The 25,908-nt window shown below is 45.8% G+C and overlaps 1 protein-coding gene across 1 annotated transcript in view; it reads right to left on the reverse strand.

Annotated features, from left to right (window-relative positions):
- Nucleotides 1–25,908, reverse strand: part of CUBN (cubilin) — a 729,033-nt gene that overhangs the window by 18,552 nt on the left and 684,573 nt on the right. The window contains exons 59-62 of the mRNA XM_063921523.1: nucleotides 16,656–16,861; nucleotides 7,658–7,820; nucleotides 5,614–5,822; nucleotides 1,404–1,551 (exon numbers count right to left, since the gene is read on the reverse strand). Coding sequence (XP_063777593.1) covers nucleotides 1,404–1,551; nucleotides 5,614–5,822; nucleotides 7,658–7,820; nucleotides 16,656–16,861 — 726 coding nt within the window. The remainder of the gene's footprint in view (nucleotides 1–1,403; nucleotides 1,552–5,613; nucleotides 5,823–7,657; nucleotides 7,821–16,655; nucleotides 16,862–25,908) is intronic.

Raw genomic sequence — 25,908 nt, forward strand, 5'->3', positions numbered from 1 at the left:
AAGAAAACCTGTAATTCCGCCAACATTGTCTGAATAGTGATAATTGTGATGGGGCGATGAGATCTTATTGGGATCATGTTATACATTTTAATGCACACGTTAATTATCTTCAGGAGCTATTTACTGTATTTAATAGCATATATATATATATATATATATATATTTATTGCATCTAGGAACATTTACAAACTGTCCCAAATGAAGCCACTGATGAATATGTAGTCAGGAGCATGTGAAAGTATTCAGGCACACGAGGAATGAACCTCCATGAAGAGGAAGGTGTAGAAGGTGCGGAGTCGATGGATAGAAAAAATTATATCGGAGAAAGGGAAATTTATCAGTGCTAACATATGGATTATGGTATCATTATTATTATTATTAATAATATTATTAGTTATTATCATCCCTAATGTAAAAAATACCAACATATTAGGTAGTGCTGTGTATATTAGGGGGATTGTGATATAAATAATTAACAAATAATGACGTGGAACAGAAAATAAAGATTGTCCTGTCTATATGTGCTTGCAGTCTAAGAGGTTGAGGAACAATTGATAGTGAATGGGAACAGCTAATGTTGCCTTGTCAAGCGCCTTACTAATAGAGGTGGTGCATTAGGGAGAGGTCACCACAACAGAGCCATACTGCAACATTTGCTATAGGGCTCACTATCCTTGCTTAGTCACTTAGCCAGAAGACCCATGGTATCTTTATCCATCCAGGTTAATTTTACTAATTGTAATGTCATTGTCTGGCCCAATGTCTACAGACTCCACCCATCAACTAATGTGGAGTCAGCAATCTGCATCCAGTCACTAAATAATGTGGAATCAATCATTGTATTTCCATCTGTGTAATGAGGGGTTGGTATCAAAATACTTAATAGTATAATAGCCACAATCCCCATGCTCAGAATGTTGATGGACCGCGTGAGTATTTTTAAACCTACCCCTAACCCGCCCCTCCCACAGCCTAACCCTAACCATCCTCTCCCGCAGCCTAATCCTAACCACCGCCCCCCACCCCCACCCCCCCCTTTCCCCACAGCCTAACAGCGTGAGCATTTGGATTCTGGTGTCGGGACCCCGACCCCCGGGATCCTGACTACATCCCATAATGAGACCTGGACCCCGCTCAATAAATATAAAAACAATACAAAAAATGGTACTGTGAGTTGAAATCAGAGTCACTTGGAAACAATACTAGCTAGGTTTGGGTTGGCTACACAAGGCGCAATGTTGGAAGTGGTACAGTGTGAGTCTATGATTTAATCACTTCATGAAGCAAACAAGGCAGAGTAATGTTTTATAAATCATGGTCATGGTAATTCAAAGCTTTGTTTACTAGGAAACACCAAGGAGGTTCAGCAGGGTATATAGAAGAATGTCTGGAATTAAGCTTACTTTTGATTTGATACGTAAAGCTGAGCCCATTGCCAATCATGTATTCTTGGGACCTAAAAGTTACGACAGCTGTGCGTCCATAAGAGTAAAACTCTGGTATTTTAAAGTGTTCAGCACTACAAAATCTATGGACCTGCCCAAAGTCACCCTATGGACAAACAGAAAGAGTTTAATAAGTAAATAAGCAGCATACAGTGTGGTAATAATGTCAGCATTAATTATTTACCATTAAATGCATTTCCTGCTACCATGGGTTTGAGTGGAGGGTGCAGGAACTGGGAGGAACTCATGTCTCTGGGGGCTGAAGATCCTATGCTCATCAACTCTTCCTCCGTTTCAAATGACAAAGCCCCAAATGATAAGTGCAGTGAAGGAAAGCAAAAAACACAAATACAGCAGAAAACAAACTCAACAATGAGAGCAATGGTGAGAACCCAGCATCCAAAAGAGTTAACAGAAGCAAAAAAACATATTTTCTCCATCAACCAATCTGGGGAACATTCCAATGCTGCCCTTACAGGAGGTCAGGCTCAGGCTTGGCTGAAAGCAAAACTTTGTGCCCATAGCTAGCATCCTGGGACATGAAAACAATAACATTTAGATGTAGTAAATGTGGACAGAGGACCAAGCGGCTGGCTGTCCTATAGAACCGCACGGTTGTGGCCCTATGCCGTGCCACCCAAGAGGTTTAATGAGCTGAAATTCTGTCTGCTACTGGAACCTGGATAAACCTGCTGAATGGTGAACCTGATCCATTTGGCTATAGTCTGTTTAGATGCTGGCCATTCAGTCTTCTTATCACTTGCAGTCCAATCAAGGAAAATGTTTAGTGCTTGAACCACATTCAGAAGATTAAATGTTCCCTGTTCAGTTGAAGATTCAGTCTATGCCATAGAAGGAATGACTGTTTCTTCATTAAGGTGAAACACAATAACCCCTTACATTAAAACCATAACCTACTATTATTATTAAAGACTAGAAAATGGACTGAAGGACAGAGCCTCCAGTTCTGAAGTGCATTAAGTCGATGCAATAACAAGAGAGGAAGGCACTGTCCAAGTCATACTTTTTAAATCAATTATCTCGAGAGCTACAAATGGCAAAATCTGCAGAGCTGGGAGAACGAGGTTACTGTAAGATCCCATGGTGCATTAGGAGGAACAGTTGGATGAGCAAAGTACAAGCTGACACTTGTACTTAGGGAAGTTAGACAAGCCGCATTCTAAAGTGGTGAAAAGGAAAATAAAGCAGGTAGTACTTCTTGAACCTTCCACAGAGCATTCAGCATTAACATGAGCGCTAGTAAATTAGTTGAAAGCAATGTCTCAACACCTGTCCTAGGTCCTTGTATGCGTAGATGAAGGGTCACTGCTTCCTATCCTGGATGATTTGCATCCGTCATTACAATGGTCCAATTGAATATGGAAAATGATGAATGAGCTTTTGCAGTTCTGTTCTTTTTTTCCGGGGGGTTTCAATACTGTCATCAGGATATGCCTATGTACAGCCCCTGCAACAACGTAGATTGCTTTTAAAATGTCCTTGCACTTTTGGTACATTGCATCTTTCTGAGAAGCAGCACCGGTTATCGGAAGAATGGTTGTCTTAGACAGTCGTGTCACCAAGATATCTATCCAAGGAGGTTGTCTCCTATTAGCTATCTCCTTTGTTGGTAAAGAATAAACTACCTGAGAATTACACAATATTTGAAAGTTCTTCTTTGGCTTCAGGCGCAGCCATAGTTCTCCCGCTAGTTCAGATACCTGAGCTGTGGAAGGCAAGGAAATATTTTTATTACAGTAGTTTGCTTTTTTCTAAACCTGTCCTCTTCCAATTATTAGAGGATCCACATTGATTATGTCCAAAGCTCTACAAACAGTGAAAATTACCGTATATCATCTACAATATGCCCTGATCTCCAAAAGCTTAGTCTTCAAACATGGAATTCGCTGGGGCAAAGCCACTGCAAGGTTCTATCTCTTCCTGAGAAAATAAATAATAATCAGACCATCCTGCAAAGTGAACTGAGCCACTTGTTGCCCTTGTGCAACTTTGAGACAGCTGTCACCCCCCTTCCCCCCAAGAGTCTCCAACAGAGAAGACACTCTGTATCCCCAGTGTACGACTCCTAGACCGTTCCTCCCAAGATAGAAGCTGGGTCGTCTCCACTGAATGGATGGTAGTAGCTGGTGCTGGATGAGCCACAAAAGGGGTATTCAGAAGTACTACTCAGCACAGCCTCAACTGCTCGGTCAGTAATGAGGTGTATTGGTGGACTTTATCTCACAGGAGCCCACTGAAGAAGTAGACTATAAGTGGAGTCTGTGGCCCTTGATCCTACAAAAATGTTCCTTGCCCTAATGACTTCCTTGCCCTAATGACTTCAGTGCCATGACAGAGGGGCACCACTGGGCTCTAGAGATTTATGCAGAGCATGGTTAAGGTATTAAGACACCTCCACTGGTTCTCCCCTAAGAGACCAGGTTGAATGGTATGATCCACTGGCTCCATTCCATCGGGTTACAGCAGCCAAATTGAACTTGTCTGGTGCTTTAAAAGTGCAATGTGTAACTGGGCTAGTAAAGTGGGTTCTTCAACATGTATTTCCTCTCTCTGCAGCAATTCAGTAGTCCGGCGTAGAAGCATATTTGCCAGTTCCACACTACACACTACTGCTGAGGAGAGTTAATAGTTAAAAAAAAAGCAAAAAAAAAGCAGAGGACTAAAAACATACTTGCCGACACTGGCACGTCATCCTCCGTAAGAGGAGGTGGCAGGCGGCAATGACGCGATTTTCCATTTTCCATACCCAGGACACTCTCCCCCAAAGCCCAGCATAGTGGGCAAGTACAGGTAGGTAAAAATAAAATAAATAAATAAAAGATATAAGCTCTATCAGAGCTGCCAACAACAGCCCAAATGAACACCTGCCAACGCTTCTGTCACTGAACTGAAACTGAGGAAGGGTTGGTGAGGGAAGGAGATTCAGAGTTGCCTTTGACTGTAAGTGCTCACAGCTCCTGTCTTAGCTCAACCACCATGGTAGCAGTGTCTTCCAGACTGAATAATGGAGTAACATTTTATTCTTTTTCAATACGTGTTTCAATCTCTGAAGAATACAGCTCTGTATATGACGGGTCACTGAGCCAATGCTTTACACAGTGGGTTTTTACATCATGACACATTTAGTGGACAGAAAACAGCCGCTCATAGGGGTCTATTCAATTCTCCGACAGTTGAATAGCGCCAGGAATTAGCTTCCGTCGCTATTCAATTCAGCTCAAGTAAAGTCGGCGAATGCCCGTTCTCCCGGACTTAACAGGCTGATTTGTCGGGAGAACGGGCATTCTCCGACTTAACTCCCCGCCGCGATGCTGATTCCCGACAGAATCAGCCTTGCCGCAGCACTTTTGTCGAATTTCCTCTTGCATCCCCCGGGGGTGAGAGAAGAATTCCCAACAATTGAGTGTCACTTGGCGCTGTATTGAATAGCACCGGGCGCTAACTCCCGGCGCTATTCAACTGTCAGAGAATTGAATCGACCCCATAGACTGTCATTCTCTTCCTTGTTAGGATAGGATTGAGACCTCCACCAATAAAGAGGTGATATATTTTTAAATAATTACAAATTGTACCCATTTTATTGATAATATAAATGTATTACATTATTAATGTCATATTATTAATGTCATATTTTCATCATGGACACTTTAAATAAAGGAAGCAATGATGTTATTAGTAATTTATATTTGGAGAGGATGGATACAGTTTTGAAACACAATGGAGCCAACTTCACGCACTTATCGCAAAAAGTAAAAACCTAACATCAACTTACGTCAAACACATTTATGTAGGGGAGGTCGGAACAGAATAGGACCAGCCCTCAATTCACCAAGTGCTACCTGCTGCTTTCTTAGCTCAACATCTTACATGGTCCATGAATTCATGCAAGCCCAACAAATGTGTGACTTTTGGGGGTTATGAAGCAAAACACTGCCTATGATCATACCTGGACCATATACTTTGAGGAGAATTAAAGCCTAATCTTGCCGGTGGCATCATCTCTCCAGTGATATATTTTTAAAGATAACTTCAACCTGACAGCTCTTTAACTATTTCATATTAGTCTCATCCACACAACAGCTAAGATTTGTCATGAATATTTTTAATTATTCGGAAAAGGTTAGCTGCAGATGTAAAGTGACCTTACCACGGGCAAGTCTTTCAGCTCCAGGTAATTCTCAGCGCAGTCTCCACCAGCCTGGAGGTGAAAGGTCTGAATACTCAACTTGACGTTCTCATTTTCCGGAGAATCAATAACCCATATGCATGTTGTAAATGGTGGGTAGGAATTAGGGAAATTCGGGGATGTTGTAGTTGTCAAAGTGGCTGTTGCATTATAGGTTCCACCGCATAACACTGTTATAAAAAGACACAGGATCAAAAGTCTGTTTCTACCATTACATTATCATTAAAATAGGTATACAGAGATGGTTTGTGCAAGGTAAAAACAATATGTATATTTATCACACATATCAACATTGTATAAAAATAGTGAACTGTAAAAAATACACATACATTCAGGTTGTGGGTTGAACAAGTATGCACACATTTTCTAACAAAGGGCCCATCTTAACTCATTGGCACAGTGGGCAGGTGCAGAGGGATCCACAATTCTAGAGGCCTTTGAGCAAGGCAGCATTCTCCGTTTAGCTCCCAGCCTGCAGCCAGACAGTAAATTGCTATCAGCATTCTGATTGGTGGATGGCTGGAGTTATCCACAAATCAGAGTGCTGAGAGCCATTCACTGTATGGTAGCATGTGGAGAGACGGCACAGGACTGCAGGAGGGACATATTATAATTGTATTTAACTGGTTTCCGTGAATGGTTGGGTAGGAGCCCCAGTGCATTGCTTTGCTCAGGGCCTACAATGCTGTTAACATGGCTCTGTCTAAAAGCCAGTGTCATCACTGAGGCAACACCTAACATTCTTGGAATACAGTTTTCTAGTGGAATACATTATTCTTGGAATACAGTTTTCTAGTGGAATACATTATTCTTGGAATACAGTTTTCTTTGAATACAGTTTTCTTGGAATACAGTTTTCCAGTGAATTCATAGGCTGCATTCTAATGCGGCAATAAGGAATACCAATTATTAGGGTCTAGAACCATATAATTAATAAATAGGCCCCATAATATAGAGTGACAACATGCCCTATATAGTATAGCCATGACAAAGCTTGTTCATGTTTCTTATATTGTTAGGAGCATAGATAATGGTTTTGGTTCAAAGATCCTGCAAAGCACTTTATAATCCTAAATCCTACAGACACCCTAAGGTTACCCTAGATTTCCTTACACCACCAGTTACTGTAATTAGCAGTATTTGATACCTAGCTGCCTATTCTCCCAGAATATGGTGGTAACCCCCCAAACTAATAGACGATCAGCAAATCCTCCCCGGAGCGTGCTTACTTGCCCACAAATTGGGCAGGGACATGCATTATGGCTTGAATGGCATCAGTGAATTATGAACGGAGAGACGGGATTTGACGTTGTAATGTGTCTCGCCCTATTCACAATCACATGGTGCCACTAATGGCATGAACAAGCCATGCCCCCACTTGTCATTTTTTAAATCATCCCATGGAATATGCTGGATGCGGGTTGGGATTGAAATGCCGGCGGATGAGATGCCGACAGTCAGAATACCGACATAGGAAGGTAAGTATACTTACCTTCCCCCCTGGCCCTCTAACCCTCCCTTGTAGCAGCCTAAACCTAACCCCCCTCCCCGCAGCCTAAACCCAACCCTCCCTGGGGGGTGCCTAAACCTAACCCCCTCATCCCACCCCCCGCAGCTTATCCCTAACCTTCCCTGAAGGGTGCCTAAACCTAACCCCAACCCCGCGCAGCTTATCCCTAACCTTCCCTGAAGGGTGCCTAAACCTAAAACCCCGTGGCTTACTTCTGCAGCGGCCCGGTGGATGCTTGTTCAGAATCTCGGAAGTTGGGATTCCGTCGCTTGCCTTGTGGCCCTACTTGGGATGCCGGTGTCGGTATTCTGACTGACCGGATCCCCTGGAAGCAGCGTATGAAAAGTATGTATGCATGACTATACACGATAACCATAGGAACATGATATAAATACAAACACAGAAAAGAAAATACCCCACTCACTTTGCCCTGGGAAGCAGCATTATCTAGCTGCACCTTTGACCTTAGATCCTTGTTGGTAGTGTAATACTCACAGTCAGTAGTAACATACGTAGCATTGAAACCTGATCGCTGTACTGTTGAATCGCTGATAAACCAAACTGTCAGAGTGTTGCTTGTAGAGACAAAATTTGCAGGCAAGTTGCTGCCACAATACGTGCCTTGTAAGCTACTATTTGTATTGCTACCGTCAAAAATCTGAAATGCAAAATTGATTTATTATACATATTTTTCAGACGTAAAATAAAATATAATACTGCTCAATTCAACATTTGTTATAAAGTAACTCATAAGTAACATTCAGATTCTGTATTACTAATATGTTTTATCATCTTTTATTCAACCTTTTATTAGCCAACTTAATAGCAAATCTCATTATTTGGAGGTCCGAACAGCCATACAATCATGAACGTAGCTATAGTGGGTGCAAGGGGGTGCATTGCTATTGCTATAGGGCCCAGAATCTTAGGGGGCCCGGACCCAGCTCATACAGCTGTCTATCAAGTTCTCAAAATCCCTTGCTAAGAAATTGGATCTGACCCATTGCCCATCCCTGAAAAGGGGGACTCTTTCACTCCCTCTCAGCAAAGGCCCACACTGGTATGATCCATCTCCCACACTCACAGACACAGTTGAGGTAATCCGTAAATCTGGCACTGTTGGAGAGTAGGCATCTCCTTGTTCACAGCCTTTGTAAAGCTGGGAAGTGGGAATTGAGCTCTGAGATTAGGACTGTCCTATTAAGAAGATCTTCAATCAAACTGCAATGCCCTGCATAAGGAAATATCCGCCCATGTAGGAGCTGTCACTGTGCGGTATGTGAACTAGGGCACTTCTATGGGGTACTGTTACTGTATGGTGCATAAAATTACACAATTATGGGGCATAAACTGAACCACTATGGGGAGAGGTGTCTCTCTAGAAGCACTGGAGAGGGGCCCCTTCAACATGTTGCTATGAGGCCCACAAAGTTCTGGCTATTCCTCTGCATATAGTGTTCCAGACCAGATTTTATTTGTGGATAGACCACATAGACTGGGAACTTCTAGAACTATAGTACTATCTTATACAGATTACACTAGGGCAGAGGTTCCCAAACTGTGTGCCTTGGCTCCTTGGGGTTCCTCGGAACACTTGCAGGGGTGCCCTGGGTTGGTGGTCCAGGACCAATTCAAATTATACATGGTCAGTATAATAGGCAAAACCAGTGCTGGTGGCTGCCAGTCATAAAATATGTGGACAAAGAGAAGCAAATCTTGTCCCTCACCACACAACTGACCCTAAGGATGACATAGAAAGAAACGCGATCTACTTAATGTAATATTTCTTTCTAAATTTCTCAATAAGAAATTTTTGGCCTAGGGGTGCAGTGAAAAAAATTCTGATATTCTAGGGCGCCGTGATTCAAAAAAGTTTGGAAACCACTGCACTAGGAGCATTTTGGAGCCATGGGGATTTGGGCAATGAGATGGTGGTGAATTGGATAGAAACACAAACTTCTCTGGACCAATGGCATCCTAGCAGGTGCCTGATCAGCCATGATCAAATGATTTTTCACGTGACAGCCCTGGCCTCCTGTGCGCACAGAGGCAGAACTCTGGGAGGCAACGGAGTCAGCTGCCGCCGGGCTCCTGCTTCGAAGGGGGGCACCTCTCCTCCTGTTCCGTGTGTTCAGCGACATTAATCCATTAAGTTAATTGACAGCAGCCGGTATCTCTTCCCGACTTCCCCACTAGTCACTGCACCTTACAAATCACACCCTCTTTATTATAGATATACTGGAAGCAGACACCTTACTGATGAAGCTATTTGCCCCTATAGAGGAAACATGAGAATTCTAACTATATGAAGTTATTTCTCTGACAATTACACGTAACTTCATATAGTTAGAAATAATTCTCATACTTCCTATGCAAGAGCAGATATCTCCACCAGTAAGGTGCATGCTACCAGTGTAAAAGATTGTGGGTTCTAATCCTGGATATGACACTTGCAAATTAATTGTCAGAGAAATAATCAGCACTGTGAGTGACTGAGCAGATCTATGTAGTGTGTGGCTACACCCCTACATAGATCTGCCTAGTTGCAACAGGTTTTGCAGTAGATTCATATAGTTAGAATGGGAGATGAGCGGGTTCGGTTTTACTCGGCTTTCAAAGCGACATCTTATTTGCTCACGGATGATATATAGGGGGGACCAATTTTTTTCTTGCCCTTCGGGCAACTGGGACAAACTTACGCCACTGTGTGCGCACCGCGAGTATGATTTATTCATGAGATGGCGGGACGGATCATGGCCTGACCAATTTAACATGTATTGCCATCACATGGTGATGTGTTGCTATAGTTACACCTGTGAGCAGAAGTGTAGCGTATTAACTTTCTATTCAACAATAATCATTCTGAGTACATGTTGTAAAACAATATAGCATATGGCAGGTTAATCTGCGGAGATTTCATCCACGTCACATGGAAAACAAAATGTTTATCTCACGGAACAAAGTTATATACATATCCTGAGCATATTGGGTCTGAGCCAGCTACAAAGCGGGTGCAAGTGCGAAAGTCCATAGCAGACAGGTTTACTACCTTATGCTATGTGTGGGCGCTTTATGTGGTGCACGCGGAGGCCGCATTTGACGATTTTAGCGCAGTCTGCAGAAAAATAAGATTTTAAACCTACCTGTAAATCTTTTTCTCCTAGTCCGTAGAGGATGCTGGGGACTTCGTAAGGACCATGGGGAATAGACGGGCTCCGCAGGAGACATGGGCCCTCATTCCGAGTTGTTCGCTCGGCAATTTTCTTCGCATCGCAGCGATTTTCCGCTAATTGCGCATGCGCAATGTTCGCACTGCGACTGCGCCAAGTAAATTTGCTATGCAGTTAGGTATTTTACTCACGGCATTACGAGGTTTTTTCTTCGTTCTGGTGATCGTAATGTGATTGACAGGAAGTGGGTGTTTCTGGGCAGAAACTGGCCGTTTTATGGGTGTGTGTGAAAAAACGCTGCCGTTTCTGGGAAAAACGCGGGAGTGTCTGAAGAAACGGGGGAGTGTCTGGGCGAACGCTGGGAGTGTTTGTGACGTCAAACCAGGAACGAAACTGACTGAACTGATCGCAGTTGCCGAGTAAGTCTGGAGCTACTCAGAAACTGCTAAGAAGTGTCTATTCGCAATTCTGCTAATCTTCCGTTCGCAATTTTACTATGCTAAGATTCACTCCCAGTAGGAGGCGGCTTAGCGTGTGCAAAGCTGCTAAAAGCAGCTTGCGAGCGAACAACTCGGAATGACCACCCTGGGCACTAAAAAGAACTTTAGATATGGGTGTGCACTGGCTCCTCCCTCTATGCCCCTCCTCAGGACCTCAATTAGAGAAACTGTGCCCAGAGGAGACGGACAGTACGAGGAAAGGATTTTAGTTAATCTAAGGGCAATATTCATACTAGCCCACACCATCCACACCGTATAACATGGAATATACTAACCAGTTAACAGCATGAAACAAAACAGCATCAGCTCTAGACTGATCAAAACTGTAACATAACCCTTATGTAAGCAAAAACTATATACAAGTCTTGCAGAATTTAGTCCGCACTGGGACGGGCGCCCAGCATCTTCTACGGACTAGGAGAAAAAGATTTACCGGTAGGTTTAAAATCTTATTTTCTCTTACGTCCTAGAGGATGCTGGGGACTCCGTAAGGACCATGGGGATTATACCAAAGCTCCAAAACGGGCGGGAGAGTGCGTATGACTCTGCAGCACCGATTGAGCAAACATGAGGTCCTCATCAGCCAGGGTATCAAACTTGTAGAACTTTGCAAAGGTGTTTGAACCCGACCAAGTCGCCGCTCGGCAAAGCTGTAACGCCGAGACACCTCAGGCAGCCGCCCAAGAAGAGCCCACCTTCCTAGTGGAATGGGCCTTTACCGAATTTGGTAACGGCAATCCAGCCGTAGAATGAGCCTGCTGAATCGTGTTACAGATCCAGCGAGCAATAGTTTGCTTAGAAGCAGGAGCGCCAACCTTGTTGGCTGCATACAGGACAAACAGTGCCTCTATTTTCCTAACCCGAGCCGTTCTGGCCACATAAATTTTCAATGGCCTGACCACATCAAGGGACTCGGAATCCTCCAAGTCCCGCGTAGCCACAGGCACCACAATAGGTTGGTTCATATGAAAAGATGAAATCACCTTAGGCAAAAATTGAGGACGAGTCCGCAACTCCGCTCTATCCACGTGGAAAATCAGATAGGGGCTTTTGTGAGATAAAGCCGCCAACTCAGACACTCGCCTTGCCGATGCCAAGGCCAACAACATGACCACTTTCCAAGTGAGGTACTTTAATTCCACCGTTTGAAGAGGCTGAAACCAGTGAGACTTAAGGAACCTTAACACCACGTTAAGGTCCCATGGTGCCACTGGAGGCACAAAAGGAGGCTGGATATGCAGCACTCCCTTCACAAAAGTCTGGACTTCTGGGAGAGAAGCCAATTCCTTCTAAAAGAAAATGGATAGGGCCGATATCTGAACCTTAATGGAGCCTAATTTTAGGCCCAAATTCACTCCAGTCTGTAGGAAGTGAAGGAAACGGCCCAGATGGAATTCTTCCGGAGGAGCATTCCTGGACTCACACCAAGATACATACTTCCTCCATATACGGTGATAATGTTTCGCTGTCACGTCCTTCCTAGCCTTTATCAGAGTAGGAATGACCTCATCCAGAATGCCCTTTTCCGCTAGGATCCGGCGTTCAACCGCCATGCCGTCAAACGCAGCCGCGATAAGTCCTGGAACAGACAGTGCCCTTGTTGCAACAGGTCTTCTCTGAGAGGAAGTGAGCATTTCCTGCAGATCCGGATACCAGGCCCTTCGAGGCCAATCTGGAACAATGAGTATTGTCTGCACTCTTTTTCGTCTTATGATTCTCAATATTTTTGAGATGAGAGGAAGAGGAGGGAACACATAGACCGACTGGAACACCCACGGTGTCACCAGGGCGTCCACTGCTACCGCCTGAGGGTCCCTTGACCTGGCGCAATACCTCGGAAGCTTCTTGTTGAGGCGCGACGCCATCATGTCTATTTGAGGCAGTCCCCACTGACTTGCAATCTCTGCGAAGACATCCTGATGAAGTCCCCACTCTCCTGGATGTAGATCATGTCTGCTGAGGAAATCCGCTTCCCAGTTGTCCACTCCCGGAATGAAGACTACTGTCAAAGCGCTTACATGATTTTCCGCCCAGCGAAGAATCCTGGTGGCTTCTGCCACCCTGCTCTTTGTTCCGCCCTGACGGTTTACATGAGCCACTGCGGTGATGTTGTCTGACTGAATCAGAACCGGTACGTCGCGAAGCAAATTCTCAGCTTGACGAAGGCCGTTGTATATGGCCCTTAATTCCAGTACATTGATGTGTAGACAAGCCTCCTGGCTTGACCATAGACCCTGGAAGTTTCTTCCCTGTGTGACTGCTCCCCATCCTCGGAGGCTCGCGTTCGTGGTTACCAGAACCCAGTCCTGAATGCCGAACATACAACCCTGTAGAAGGTGAGCACTCTGCAGCCACCACAGGAGAGATACCCTGGCCCTGGGGCACAGACTGATCATCTGATGAATCTGTAGTTGTGACCCGGACCACTTGTCCAGAAGGTCCCACTGAAAAGTCCTCGCATGGAACCTGCCGAATGGAATGGCCTCGTAAGACGCCACCATCTTTCCCAGAACTCGAGTGCAGTGATGCACCGACACCCTTTTTGGCTTCAAGAGGTCCCTGACCAAGTTCATGAGTTCTTGGGCCTTTTCCATCGGGAGAAAAACCCTTTTCTGATCTGTATCCAGAATCATGCCTAAGAAAGGCAAACGGGTCATTGGAACCAACTGTGACTTCGGGAGATTGAGAATCCAGCCGTGCTGCTGCAACACCCTCAGGGAGAGTGATACGCTGTTCAGCAACTGCTCTCTTGATCTCGCTTTTATTAGGAGATCGTCCAAGTACGGGATAATTGTGACCCCCTGCTTGCGCAGGAGCACCATCATTTCCGCCATTACCTTGGTGAAAATTTTCGGGGCAGTGGAAAGCCCAAACGGCAACATCTGAAATTGGTAATGACAATCCTGTACAGCAAATCTCAGGAACGCCTGATGAGGCGGATATATGGGGACATGAAGGTATGCATCCTTTATGTCCAGGGACACCATATAATCCCCCCCTTCCAGGCTGGCGATGACCGCTCTGTGCGATTCCATCTTGAACTTAAACCTTTTTAAGTATAGGTTTAAGGATTTTAAATTCAGAATGGGTCTGACCGAACCATCCGGTTTCGGGACTACAAACAGGGTTGAGTAATACCCCATCCCCTGCTGAAGCAGGGGAACTTTGACCACCACTTGTTGAAGACACAATTTTTGAATTGCATTTAAAACTACCTCCCTCTCTGGGGCCAATTTGAAAAACCGGCGAGGAGGCACCTCTTCGAATTCCAGTTTGTAACCCTGGGAAACAATGTCTATTGCCCAGGGATCCACCTGTGAGTGAACCCAGACGTGGCTGAAAAGTCGAAGACGTGCCCCCACTGGGGCGGACTCCCTCAGCGGAGCCCCAGCGTCATGCGGCGGATTTTGTAGAAGCCGGGGAGGACTTCTGCTCCTGAGAACTAGCTGTAGTTGGCAGCTTTTCCCCCCTGCCCTTACCTCTGGCAAGAAAGGAAGATCCCCGTACTCTCTTGGATTTATGCGACCGAAAGGACTGCATCTGATAATGTGGCGTTTTCAAAGGCTGTGAGGAAACATAAGGCAAAAAAGTTGATTTACCAGCAGTAGCTATGGAAACCAGGTCCGTGAGACCTTCCCCAAACAATTCCTCACCCTTGTAAGGCAAAACCTCCATATGCCTCTTCGAGTTGGCATCACCCGTCCACTGTCGGGTCCATAGGGCTCGCCTAGCAGAAATCGCCATAGCGTTGGCTCTGGAACCCAGTAGGCCAAGGTCTCTCTGAGCATCTCTCATATATAGGACAGCATCCTTAATGTGACCCAGGGTCAATAAAATGGTTTCCTTATCCAGCGTATCAATATCAGCAGATAAGGTATCTGTCCACGCTGCTACAGCGCTACAAACCCAAGCCGACGCTATCGCCGGTCTGAGTAATGTACCAGTATGTGTGTAAATTGACTTCAAGGTCGTCTCCTGCCTGCGATCCGCAGGATCCTTGAGGGATGCGGTATCTTGAGATGGCAGCGCTACCTTTTTGGATAAGCGTGTCAACGCTTTGTCCACCCTTGGGGAGGATTCCCACCATTTCCTGTCCTTAGCCGAGAAAGGATACGCCATAAGAATCCTTTTGGGAATCTGCAGTTTCTTGTCTGGAGTTTCCCAAGCCCTTTCAAACAACTCATTTAGCTCATGTGAAGGGGGAAAAGTAACCTCAGGCTTCTTTTCTTTAAACATGTGGACCCTCGTGTCAGGTACAGAGGAGTCATCTGTTATATGCAACACATCCTTTATTGCAATAATCATATAATGAATACTTTTAGCCAACCTTGGCTGCAACTTCGCATCATCATAGTCGACACTGGAGTCAGAATCCGTGTCGGTATCAGTGTCTAATACTTGGGATAGTGGGCGCTTTTGAGACCCAGAAGGTCCCTGCGACATAATGAAAGGCAGGGCTTGACTCCCTGTACATTCCCTGGACTCTACTTTGTCCAACCTTTTGTGTAATAAATTCACATTTGCATTTAAAACATTCCACATATCCAACTAGTCAGGTGTCGGCGTTGCCGACGGAGACACCACACTCATTTGCTCCACCTCCTCCCTAGAAGAGCCTTCCGCTTCAGACATGCCGACACACGCGTACCGACACCCCACACACTCAGGGAAATCTCTAATCTGGAGACAGTTCCCTCACAAGGCCCTTTGGAGAGACAGAGAGAGAGTATGCCAGCACACACCCAGCGCCAATGACCTTGGAAAAAATTCCCAGATAGATATAGTGCTTTATATATATATATATATATATATATATATATATTTACTGCGCCAATTATGTGCCCCCCCCCCCCTTCTATAAAACCCTCTGTCACCGTGTTCAGCAGGGGAGAGTCCGGGGAGCCAGCTTCTCAGCGTGTGCTGTGGAGAAAATGGCGCTGGTTAGTGCTGAGGGATCAAGCTCCGCCCCCCCCAGCGGCGGGCTTCGGTCCCGCTCGATTCCTTCAAAAACTGGTGGGGGATACCTATATACAGACCCAGAGCCTATATATATATAACTTTTGGCCAGTCCTAGAGGTGGAAATTGCTGCCCAGGGCGCCCCCCCCTGCGCCCTGCACCCATCAGTGCCTGCTGTGTCCTGTGTGGGAGCAATGGCGCGCAGCGTTATCGCTGCGCGTTACCTCTGTGAAGATCTGAAGTCTTCTGCCGCCTCTGAAGTCTTCTTTCTTCTTATACTCACCCGGCTTCTATCTTCCGGCTCTGTGAGGAGGACGGCGGCGCGGCTCCGGGACTAACTGCGAGGGGAGACCTGCGTTCCGACTCCCTCTGGAGCTAATGGTGTCCAGTAGCCTAAGAAGCAGAGCCTAGCATTTAAGTAGGTCTGCTTCTCTCTCCTCAGTCCCACGATGCAGGGAGCCTGTTGCCAGCAGGGCTCCCTGAAAATAAAAAACCTAACAAATATACTTTCTGTCAGGAAGGTCAGGAGAGCTCCCTGTAGTGCACCCAGTCTCCTCTGGGCACAGTATCAAAATGAGGTCTGGAGGAGGGGCATAGAGGGAGGAGCCAGTGCACACCCATATCTAAAGTTCTTTTAGTTCCCATGTCTCCTGCGGAGCCCGTCTATTCCCCATGGTCCTTACGGAGTCCCCAGCATCCTCTAGGACGTAAGAGAAATGGAGAGATGCACTTTTGAACTTGTGTCTGAATCAGAATCGGGCCCATTGTCTGTTCCTTTGTTCCCGGGACAGTTATCTAATAGTCACTCTCCCGGGATTTACTGTGGAAACATCATACAGGTAGAATAGACCATTCTGTGTTCTTACTTTGACAAAATCATATCTGCATGTTCCCCAGGACTCTGCTTCCAATATGAACGCAGTGAACGTCAGGTTTATCAGTTTATTTATAGGGGCAACAATGTTCCAAACACAATCCAGGTTCTGGTCATACTTCCCATCCTGATTTGAATCTGGGGAGCCGATATAGCCAGTTGCGTTAGTCAGGTAACCACCACAGCCTTGTAAGGGTCCTAGAATAAAACAGAGGCCAGAAATGAGTTTTATACAGTCCTTATAGAGACAAGTTAAATGTAGAGAGCATATACAATTCTGAATATATTTGGAGCAGTGGTTTGATTTGATTTGCTCTACAGTGGATGTGGACTATCACATGTTTTGCAGATGGATTTTGGACTTAATGTTTCTGCACTGAAATCCTCAAGAATTTCTGTTACGATCTCCTTATATTACCGCAACCACACCCAGTGCTGCAAATATGGTGGTACGGCGTACCTGTAAGAAAATCCCAGCAGGTACGCCGTACCGCCACCTTGCAGACACCGGGTGTTGGAGAGTGGAGAGCGCAGCATGCGCCTCTCCTCTCCTGTCTGCCCGAGTCCCCTGAGACCAGCGGCGGCGGCGTGCACTGAGCCGGTTCGTGAGCCAATCAGAGCTTGCGGACCAGCAGCTAATCAGGAGCCGCTGCTGCTGGACCGCAAGCCCTGATTGGCTCGGGGACCGGCGCCAGTTTTAATATACAGGCCGGACTGAGGGCAGGAAGAGTGCGTGCTGCGCTCTCCTCTTCCCAGCAGCAGGTCAGCAGCAGCAACAATATATCTGGCACTGTGGGGGCATATGTGTATCTGGCACTGTTGGGGCATATGTGTATCTGGCATTGTGGGGGCATATCTGGCACTGTGGGGGCATGTGTATCTGGCATTGTGGGGGCATGTTTGGTACTGTGGGCATGTGTATCTGGCACTGTGGGGGCATATATGGCACTACTGGAGGCATTTGTGTAACTAACACCGTGGGGAATTTGTGCATCTGGCACCGTGGAGCATTTGTGTATCTGGTACTGTAGGAGCATATCTGGCACTGTGGGGGCGTATGTGCATCTGGCACTGTGGGGACATATCTGGCACTGTGGGAGCATATCTGGCACTGTAGGGGCATGTGTCTCTGGCACTGTGGGGGCATGTGTATCTGGCACTGTGGGGGCATATCTGGCAATGGAGGCATATCTGGCACTGTGGGGGCATATCTGGCACTGTGGGGGCATATCTGGCACTGTGGCGGCATGTGTTTCTGGCACTGTGGGGGCATGTCTGGCACTGTGGGCATGTGTATCTGGCACTGTGGGGGCAAATCTGGCACTGTGGGGGCATGTATATCTGGCACTGTGGGGGCATATGTATATCTGGCATTGTGGGGACATATCTGGCACTCTGGGGGCAAATGTGTATCTGGCACTGTGGGGGCAAATGTGTATCTGGCACTGTGGGGGCATATGTTTATTTGACACTCTGGGGCAATGTGTATCTGGCACTGTGGGGGCATATACGGCACTACTGGGGGCATTTGTGTATCTAACACCGTGGGGCATTTGTGCATCTGGCACCATGGAGCATTTGTGTATCTGGCACTGTAGGAGCATATCTGGCACTGTGGGGGCATATGTGTATCTGGCACTGTGGGGGCATATCTGGCACTGTAGGGGCATGTGTGTCTGGCACTGGGGGGCATGTCTGGCACTGTGGGGGCATATCTGGCACTGTGGGGGCATGTGTATCTGGCACTGTGGGGGCATATCTGGCACTGTGGTGGCATATCTGGCACTGTGGGGGCATATGTGTATCTGGCACTGTGGGGGCATATCTGGCACTGTGGGGGCAAGTGTATCTGGCACTTGGGGCATATCTGGTACTGTGGGGACATATCTGGCACTGTGGGGGCATATGTGTATCTGCACCTTGGGGGCATGTGTATCTGGCACTGTGGGGGAATATGTGTATCTGGTGCAGTGGGGGCATATGTGTATCTGACACTCTGGGGCAATGTGTATCTGGCATTCTGGGGGCATATATGGCACTACTGGGGGTCATTTGTGTATCTAGCACCGTGGGGCATTTGTGCATCTGGCACCGTGGGGCATTTGTGCATCTGGCACTGTAGGAGCATATCTACCACGGTGGGGGTGTATCTGGCACTGTTGGGGCATATATATATCTGGCACTATTGGTGTTATAAGTGTATATGCCCCTCCCCCATATGTGTAACACGCCCCCATTTTCATTGGCCATGCCCCATGTGGCTTTGGCCACACCCATTTTTCGGTGCGCTCACATAGTACCTATAAGACATTTTTTCTACTTGTACCACTGACCACACCGCACAGCAGAATGGATTGACAAGACTGTGGTCCCAACTCTATTTGTAGACTATACATTAAGATATACAGTGCATGAAAATCCTAAATCCAAGAATTGATCACATCTTCCGAATGGTCAGATCCGCCATAAACTTCAATTCAGATGAATTCACAATGATACTGTACATCCTTAATGTTGGTAGATAATCATTGCATAAGGTGCAGGTGATTATTCTTCTATGGCAGCAGCGATGTAAATAAAATGATGTAAATTCTGGAGCTGATTGGTCACACGTCGGCCAATCAGCACTGGTACTTCATGAAATCATATGCAGTGTTAATAGAACAAGATTTAGGAGCGAGAGGCAATGAAACGCGTGGGTGAAAAAAAAATGGGTCTCAGATGTGGGTGGGGGAAAGAAAATGGGGTAGCACAGTGCGTTAAGAATGATGGGGCTCTGGGCAGTGCCTGGGGAGTGGGACAACAAAGTGAGGGTGTTTAGGTAAAACATTATTCTGTATCAATCTCTATATACAAGCTGTATGGAAAATAGTTTTGTGGTTAAAGATGTGAATTTTAGTAGCTATTAGCACTGTAATTATACAAGATCAGTAGTTGTGAAACAAATGTGCCTCCAAATCTTTAAAAACATGTTAGTGGGGGTTCACAATGAAAAAGTTTAGGAACCCCAAAATGATAGTGATGCAGCTGAACATATTATTACATGTATACTGTGTTTACATGAAAACCATTGTACTTCTGAATCAGATCTTTAGTCTGGGAATTCATTGTTACCTATGTATCCAATACTGTAGGTACAAATATTTAAAAGGATATAAGGGCATTTTCCTAGGAATGTCAGTATTCAGTGTTTACATAAGGCAGATAAAGGGGACAATTCAGTAAGGTTAGCAAATTCTGCTAATCAGCAGAATTTGCTAACCATTAGCACGCATGCTGACCGGCGCCTCCCCCCCTGCTTCAAGCAGAAATTGCGAACAGCACGCAATTTCTGCTTGTTACCAGAAATTAAGGATGACTCCTGCCGGCGCAGCTTAGCTGCAGCCGCAGGAGTCCCGGCGCCATTTTTGCTGTCGCAGCGGTTGCGTGTGACGGCACACAGCCGCTGCGGCCGCACCCCCGACACGCCCCCGTTCGTGCATACCAGCCCACCATTTGGGGTGGCCCGCCCTCGCAACGCTCCGTTTCCACCCAGAAAAAGGAGCGTTGCCGCCCCCCTCCCGCTCCACGACAGCCTCTGCCTGATTGACAGGCAGAGGCGATCGTATTTTCTGCGCCCCCCTGCAGAAAATGCGGGCGCATGCGCAGTAGGGCCTGCTGCGCATGCGCCCACGGCCCCTCAGCAAAAATTCCGTACGAATCACTACTTGCAATTCACACTGAATTTGCCCCAAAATCCTGTATTTAGAATATGTATAATGAATTATTTAGTACAAACACAAATTATGGGCCTAATTCAGGCCTGATCGCTGGGCTGCTAATTTTGCTGTCTTGTGTTTAGATAGTCGTTACCCAAGAGGAGTGTAAATTCGCCCAAGCAAGTGTGCGATCGCATATGTACGCTGTGCTACAAATGTCCCTTAGTCAGCGGACAGCTGCAAATCCGTTCGCACCTCACTCGCCATTGAATGATTTTTCCACTATGTGCAGTCTGTGCGCAGCCCAGGACTTACTCCTACAGTGCGATGAGAACAGGATGATCGGGTCTGGAGCTGACGTCACACACCCTTCCTGAAAATGCTTGTGAACGCCTGCGTTTTCCCTGACACTCCCACAAAACAGTCAGTTACCACCCACAAACGGCCTCTACATGTCAATCAGTATGCGAATGGCTGTGCGATTGAAATTTTCTCACCAGCCTGTCCCTGTACAGAGATGCCTGTTGTTGCTTGGTGACACGCGTGCGCATTGCGGTGCATAAGCATGCGCAGTAAATAAATAATAGCCAGCTGTGAGGAAAAGCACAGCAGTGATAAGTTCTGAATCAGGCCCCATGTTTGTGTAATAGCACCGGCTGAAAGACACCTATCGTCATTTACACATCATGGACAAAACTCTGCTCTCTTTAGGTGCTCACAGAGGTCTGATCTCTGCTGTCTGTGTGGAGTTATTTTTGTTGGCGAACACGGGGGTGGGGATAGAACTTTTTGTTAGGATAGATCTTGTGATATAACTGATGATTTAATGAAGACGGAAGGGCTTATGTCATACTGTAGATTGTGAGATGCGGCACAGACATGATTCCGGAGAGTCTGCTTGCAATCATTTTGCACCTGTGTCTGCATCTCCCAGGCTAACACCTAAGCCCCAGCATGTACAGCTCTAAAATTGTACTGCAAATGTCATCAATGTAATGTAAACACTTTTCACACATTTTATCATGTTGTGTATAGTAATAAATACAACAAGTTGTAAATAAATAAATAATAATAAGCAAATTTATATCATTCCTGAAGAGGGCACTGTTGTACAGCATTTTAACTATAGCAACGCAGAATAACGGTTCCAGCACACAAACAGTAGTATTATTTTAAGTTCAAAAATTCTAGTTTGCAATATACCACAACCCTCATCCTTCAGCTGGTTTCTGAACTACAACTTCTATAAGATTCATGCAGCAATAAGTGATCTATAAATAAAGGGTTGGTATCGGGTAACTGGCGGTTGGGAGACCGCCGATCAGCATCCTGACACAGGGATTCTGAATGTTAGATGGCCAGGGAAGGGGGTGAGTGCACCGGAACCCCTTGTGGGCCTAGTGAGTTAGTGAATGTTCGGGATGCCAGCGCCGGTATTGTCTCCTGACCGCCGGGAACATAACCACATCCCAAATAAAATACTTAAAATTTTAAATTAAGTAAATTTTTATAGATTTTTTTTTTTTTTTTAAAGAAAAGAAAAACAATTAAGACATTACTGGTGGGATGTAATGGAGTCCGAGATCGTAAGAGGTGTGGGATGCCAGACAATCTTGAAAGTTATTTTAAAGGGACAATCACTTACAAGGCATGGTTTTGCCTTGTAAGTGATTGCCCTTTTAAAAAAACGTCCTAGATCTGCTGGAATCCCGCACCTCTTGTGATCTTGGACTGCATTACATCCCACCGTACATCTCCATAGTCGCTGATACAATGCAAACAGTGTGTCAGAGAACGGCAAGCATAGGGACAGCGAACAAACGTGTCTGCCAAAGCCACAAACCATAAACATGAATTGAGGCAATACAAGAAGATTGGAGGACATAAACCATATTTGTGAAAATAAAAGAGAAGTAAAAAAACAAAAAAACAAAAAACACTTCTGCATGGGGCATCAAAATGTATCCGGACTCTAGGTCGACACCCATTGGTTGACAGTGAATAGGTCGACACTAGAAATAGGTCAATGTGACCATAAGATCGACATGGGCAAGGTCGACATGCAAAAATGTCAACATGAGTTTTTGACGTTGTTTTTCTTTTTTTTAACTTTGTCGTACTTTACGATCCACATGGACTACAATTGGGAACGGTAACCTGTGCTGAGTGCAACGGTAGTGGAGCGAGGCACCTTGCCCGAAGCATGGTGAGCGAATCGAGCCATGCGAGGGGACACGGTGCACTAATTGGGGTTCCCGGTCACTTTACGAAGATAACAACACCAAAAAAACATGAAAAACTCATGTCAACCTTTTTTCATAGCGACCTTGTTCATGTCGACCTAATGGTCGTGTCGACCTATTTCTAGTGTCGACCTAGCCACTGTTGACCACTAGGTGTCGACCTAGACACTGTCTCATCCCTTCTTACTAAAGCACCAACATATTACACTGCTCTGATGGGATCATGAAAAAACACAACATACAATGATATGAAACAGATGATAAGGATGGCCATGGCCAAACAAGCATATAATCTAAGAGAGGGGCACATCTGGACGATAATGGCACGATATATAGTTTCCGGCTGAATCAGAAAGACACATCGTGCTTATTGGGCGGTGTGTATGCCCAATTGCACGTCCCCGCGGGTCGCATGCGATATCTTCTGGTCAGCCATGTTGCACAGTCAACCGGAAGATACTGCATACGACCCGTTGCAGTGTAACGAAGGACGGAATGAGATTCGTTCCATCTTTAATTACATTGGGCTAGTGTGTACTGGCAATCTGGCATAGTGCGGGGTGAAAAGAATTCGTCATGACCATTGGTCTGATTGCCGGTTGTATAAGTGTGTACAGTGGCGTAAGTTCGTCCAGAGGCAGGATAAATATTGGTGCCCCCCCCTCCCCATATATAGATAAATATATGTGTGTATATAAATATATAAAGTATATATTTAATTGTCATTTATTTTAAATCACACATTTCTTAGCAGTCAAACCCAGGATTTGAACCCATGACCTGTTACACAGAAGGCAGACATCTTACTAATCAAGCTATTTGTTCCTGCGTAGCAAAGCTGCAAATTCTAATTATATGAATCTACTGAGAATTGTCAATTTGAAAACATTGCAACTAGACAGATCTATGTAGTGTGCAGCAACACAGGCCCTCATTCCGAGTTGATCGGTCGCAAGGCGAATTTAGCAGAGTTACACACGCTAAGCCTACGCCTACTGGGAGTGTATCTTAGCTTCTTAAAATTGCGACCGATGTATTCGCAATATTGCGATTACAAACTACTTTGCAGTTTCTGAGTAACTTCAACCTTACTCTGCCTGTGCGATCAGTTCAGTGCTTGTCGTTCCTGGTTTGACGTCACAAACACACCCAGCGTTCGCTCAGACACTCCCCCGTTTCTCCAGCCACTCCTGCGTTTTTTCCGGAAACGGTAGCGTTTTCATCCACACGCCCATAAAACGCCGTGTTTCCGCCCAGTAACACCCATTTCCTGTCAATCACATTACGATCGCCGGAGCGATGAAAAAGCCGTGAGTAAAAATACTATCTTCATTGTTAAATTACTTGGCGCAGTCGCAGTGCGAATATTGCGCATGCGTACTAAGCGGATTTTCATTGCGATGCGATGAAAAATACCGACCGATCAACTCGGAATGAGGGCCACAATACATAGATCTGCTCATTCACTCACAATGCTGATTACTTCTCTGATAACTATTGTACAAGTGTCATACTCAGGTTTAGAACCAGCGATCTATTACACTGGAAGCAGGCACCTTACTGATGGAGCTATTTGCTCCTGTATAGGAAGCATGAGAATTTTAACTATATGAAGTTACGTGTTATTGTCAGAGAAGTAACTTCATATAGTTAGAATTCTCATGTTTCCGAATAGCTCTATCAATAAGGTGTCTGCTTCCAGTGCAATAGGTTGTGGGTTCTGATCCTGGTTATGATACTTTTAAAATCGGCATCTATAGGGTGGTCGGGAGACCGACAGTCACATGACCTCCACCGACATCCCGCCCCCCTCACTATCCCGATGGTCGACATGCCGACCAACAGGGACTATTTAGACTCATGGGTGTCCACGACACCCATAGAGTGGGAATAGAACCTGTGGCGACCGCAGGTCGCCATTGAGCCCGCAGCGTAGCGAGCGCAGCGAGGCCGCAAGGGGCTTGCTGCACTCGCCCCTCCCCGCCGGGATCCCGGCGTCAGTATGCTGACCGGCGGTCTCCTGACAGCCAGTCAGACATACTACACCCATCTATAATACAGAGGGTTTATTATAGATGGGTGTAGTATGTTACATGTAAGGTGCAGAGACTAGTGGGCGAGGGGAGTCGACCACGGAAGAAATAGCGGTGGCTGTCAATTAACTTAATTGAATGGTGTCGCTGAACACGAAACCGGAGGAGAGGTGCCCCCTGCAGTGCAGCAGCCCAGCGGCAGCCGACTCCGCTGCCTCTGAGTGTGTACCTACCCTAAGAGGTGTGAGGAACACTTCAAAGGTATACATGCGTGTTTATACAAACACTGTGCTAGTTCCTGACTCTGGGCAGATCAAGCAAATGGCCACTGTAATAGTTTCTGGCTCTGGGTATTTGGTAGATATGGGCACTGTTCTAGTTCCTTGCTCCGGATAGGCATTTACTAACATTGTGCTAGTTCCTGGCTCTGAGTAGATCATGGGTACAACCAATGTGCTAGTTCCTGGCTTGGTAAATGTTGGATGCGACCATTGTGCTAGTTCCTAGCTCTGGGTAATTAGTGTATACAGGCAATGTGTTAGTTCCTGGCTGTTGGTAATTAGGATACGCCTGCACTGTGTTATTTGCTGTCTCTGGGTAATCTATATACATAAAAGGCAAATTCCACTGAGTCATCACAAAATCTCCTGAACCATAAGGACTAGGAACATGACATTTGGGCAGTAGCTTGCTTTTGTGACGTAGGCACACACTAAGAAGAGATTTTCTAAAATTCCACCCACAAAGGGATTAAAAGGGGTGAGAAGATTATTGGGAATTCCCCCCTCACAGTGGAGAGTAAAGACAGCCCACCCAGCTGGGGCTATAAAGAATGCATGGAGCTGGCGATACCAAGTCATGGGGGAGACGGGGGACACAATGCTCTGTTCCTGGACTTCCTTGCCAGTGGCAATAATGGACTGCTCTGCAACTGCCACTGGCAAGGTAGTTCAGCCTTATAAGTTCAGGAGATTTTATGATGAGTCAGTGGTATTTGCCTTTTAAATACTTAACCAACCTATTTCCAGTCAGGAGAGGATAGTGTCTCAATTATCAGAGGTTAACCTGTTACTTGAACTTAACATTGCCGAACCTCTCAGAGAGCAATAGGAGGAAAGGAGAGATAGATATTTTGACTCTTAAATGCATTCAAGGAAAGCTTCATAGTCACCAACTGCTTATCTGCTGTGTAAAGGGCACCGACAGCTCTCCCAGTTACCTTAAGTGTTGTACGAAAATCTTTACCTTTTTACCTGAAAGGAGGAGCCCCA

This window comes from Pseudophryne corroboree, chromosome 5, assembly GCF_028390025.1.
Source record: "Pseudophryne corroboree isolate aPseCor3 chromosome 5, aPseCor3.hap2, whole genome shotgun sequence".
In the NCBI taxonomy this organism is placed as follows: Eukaryota; Metazoa; Chordata; class Amphibia; order Anura; family Myobatrachidae; genus Pseudophryne; species Pseudophryne corroboree.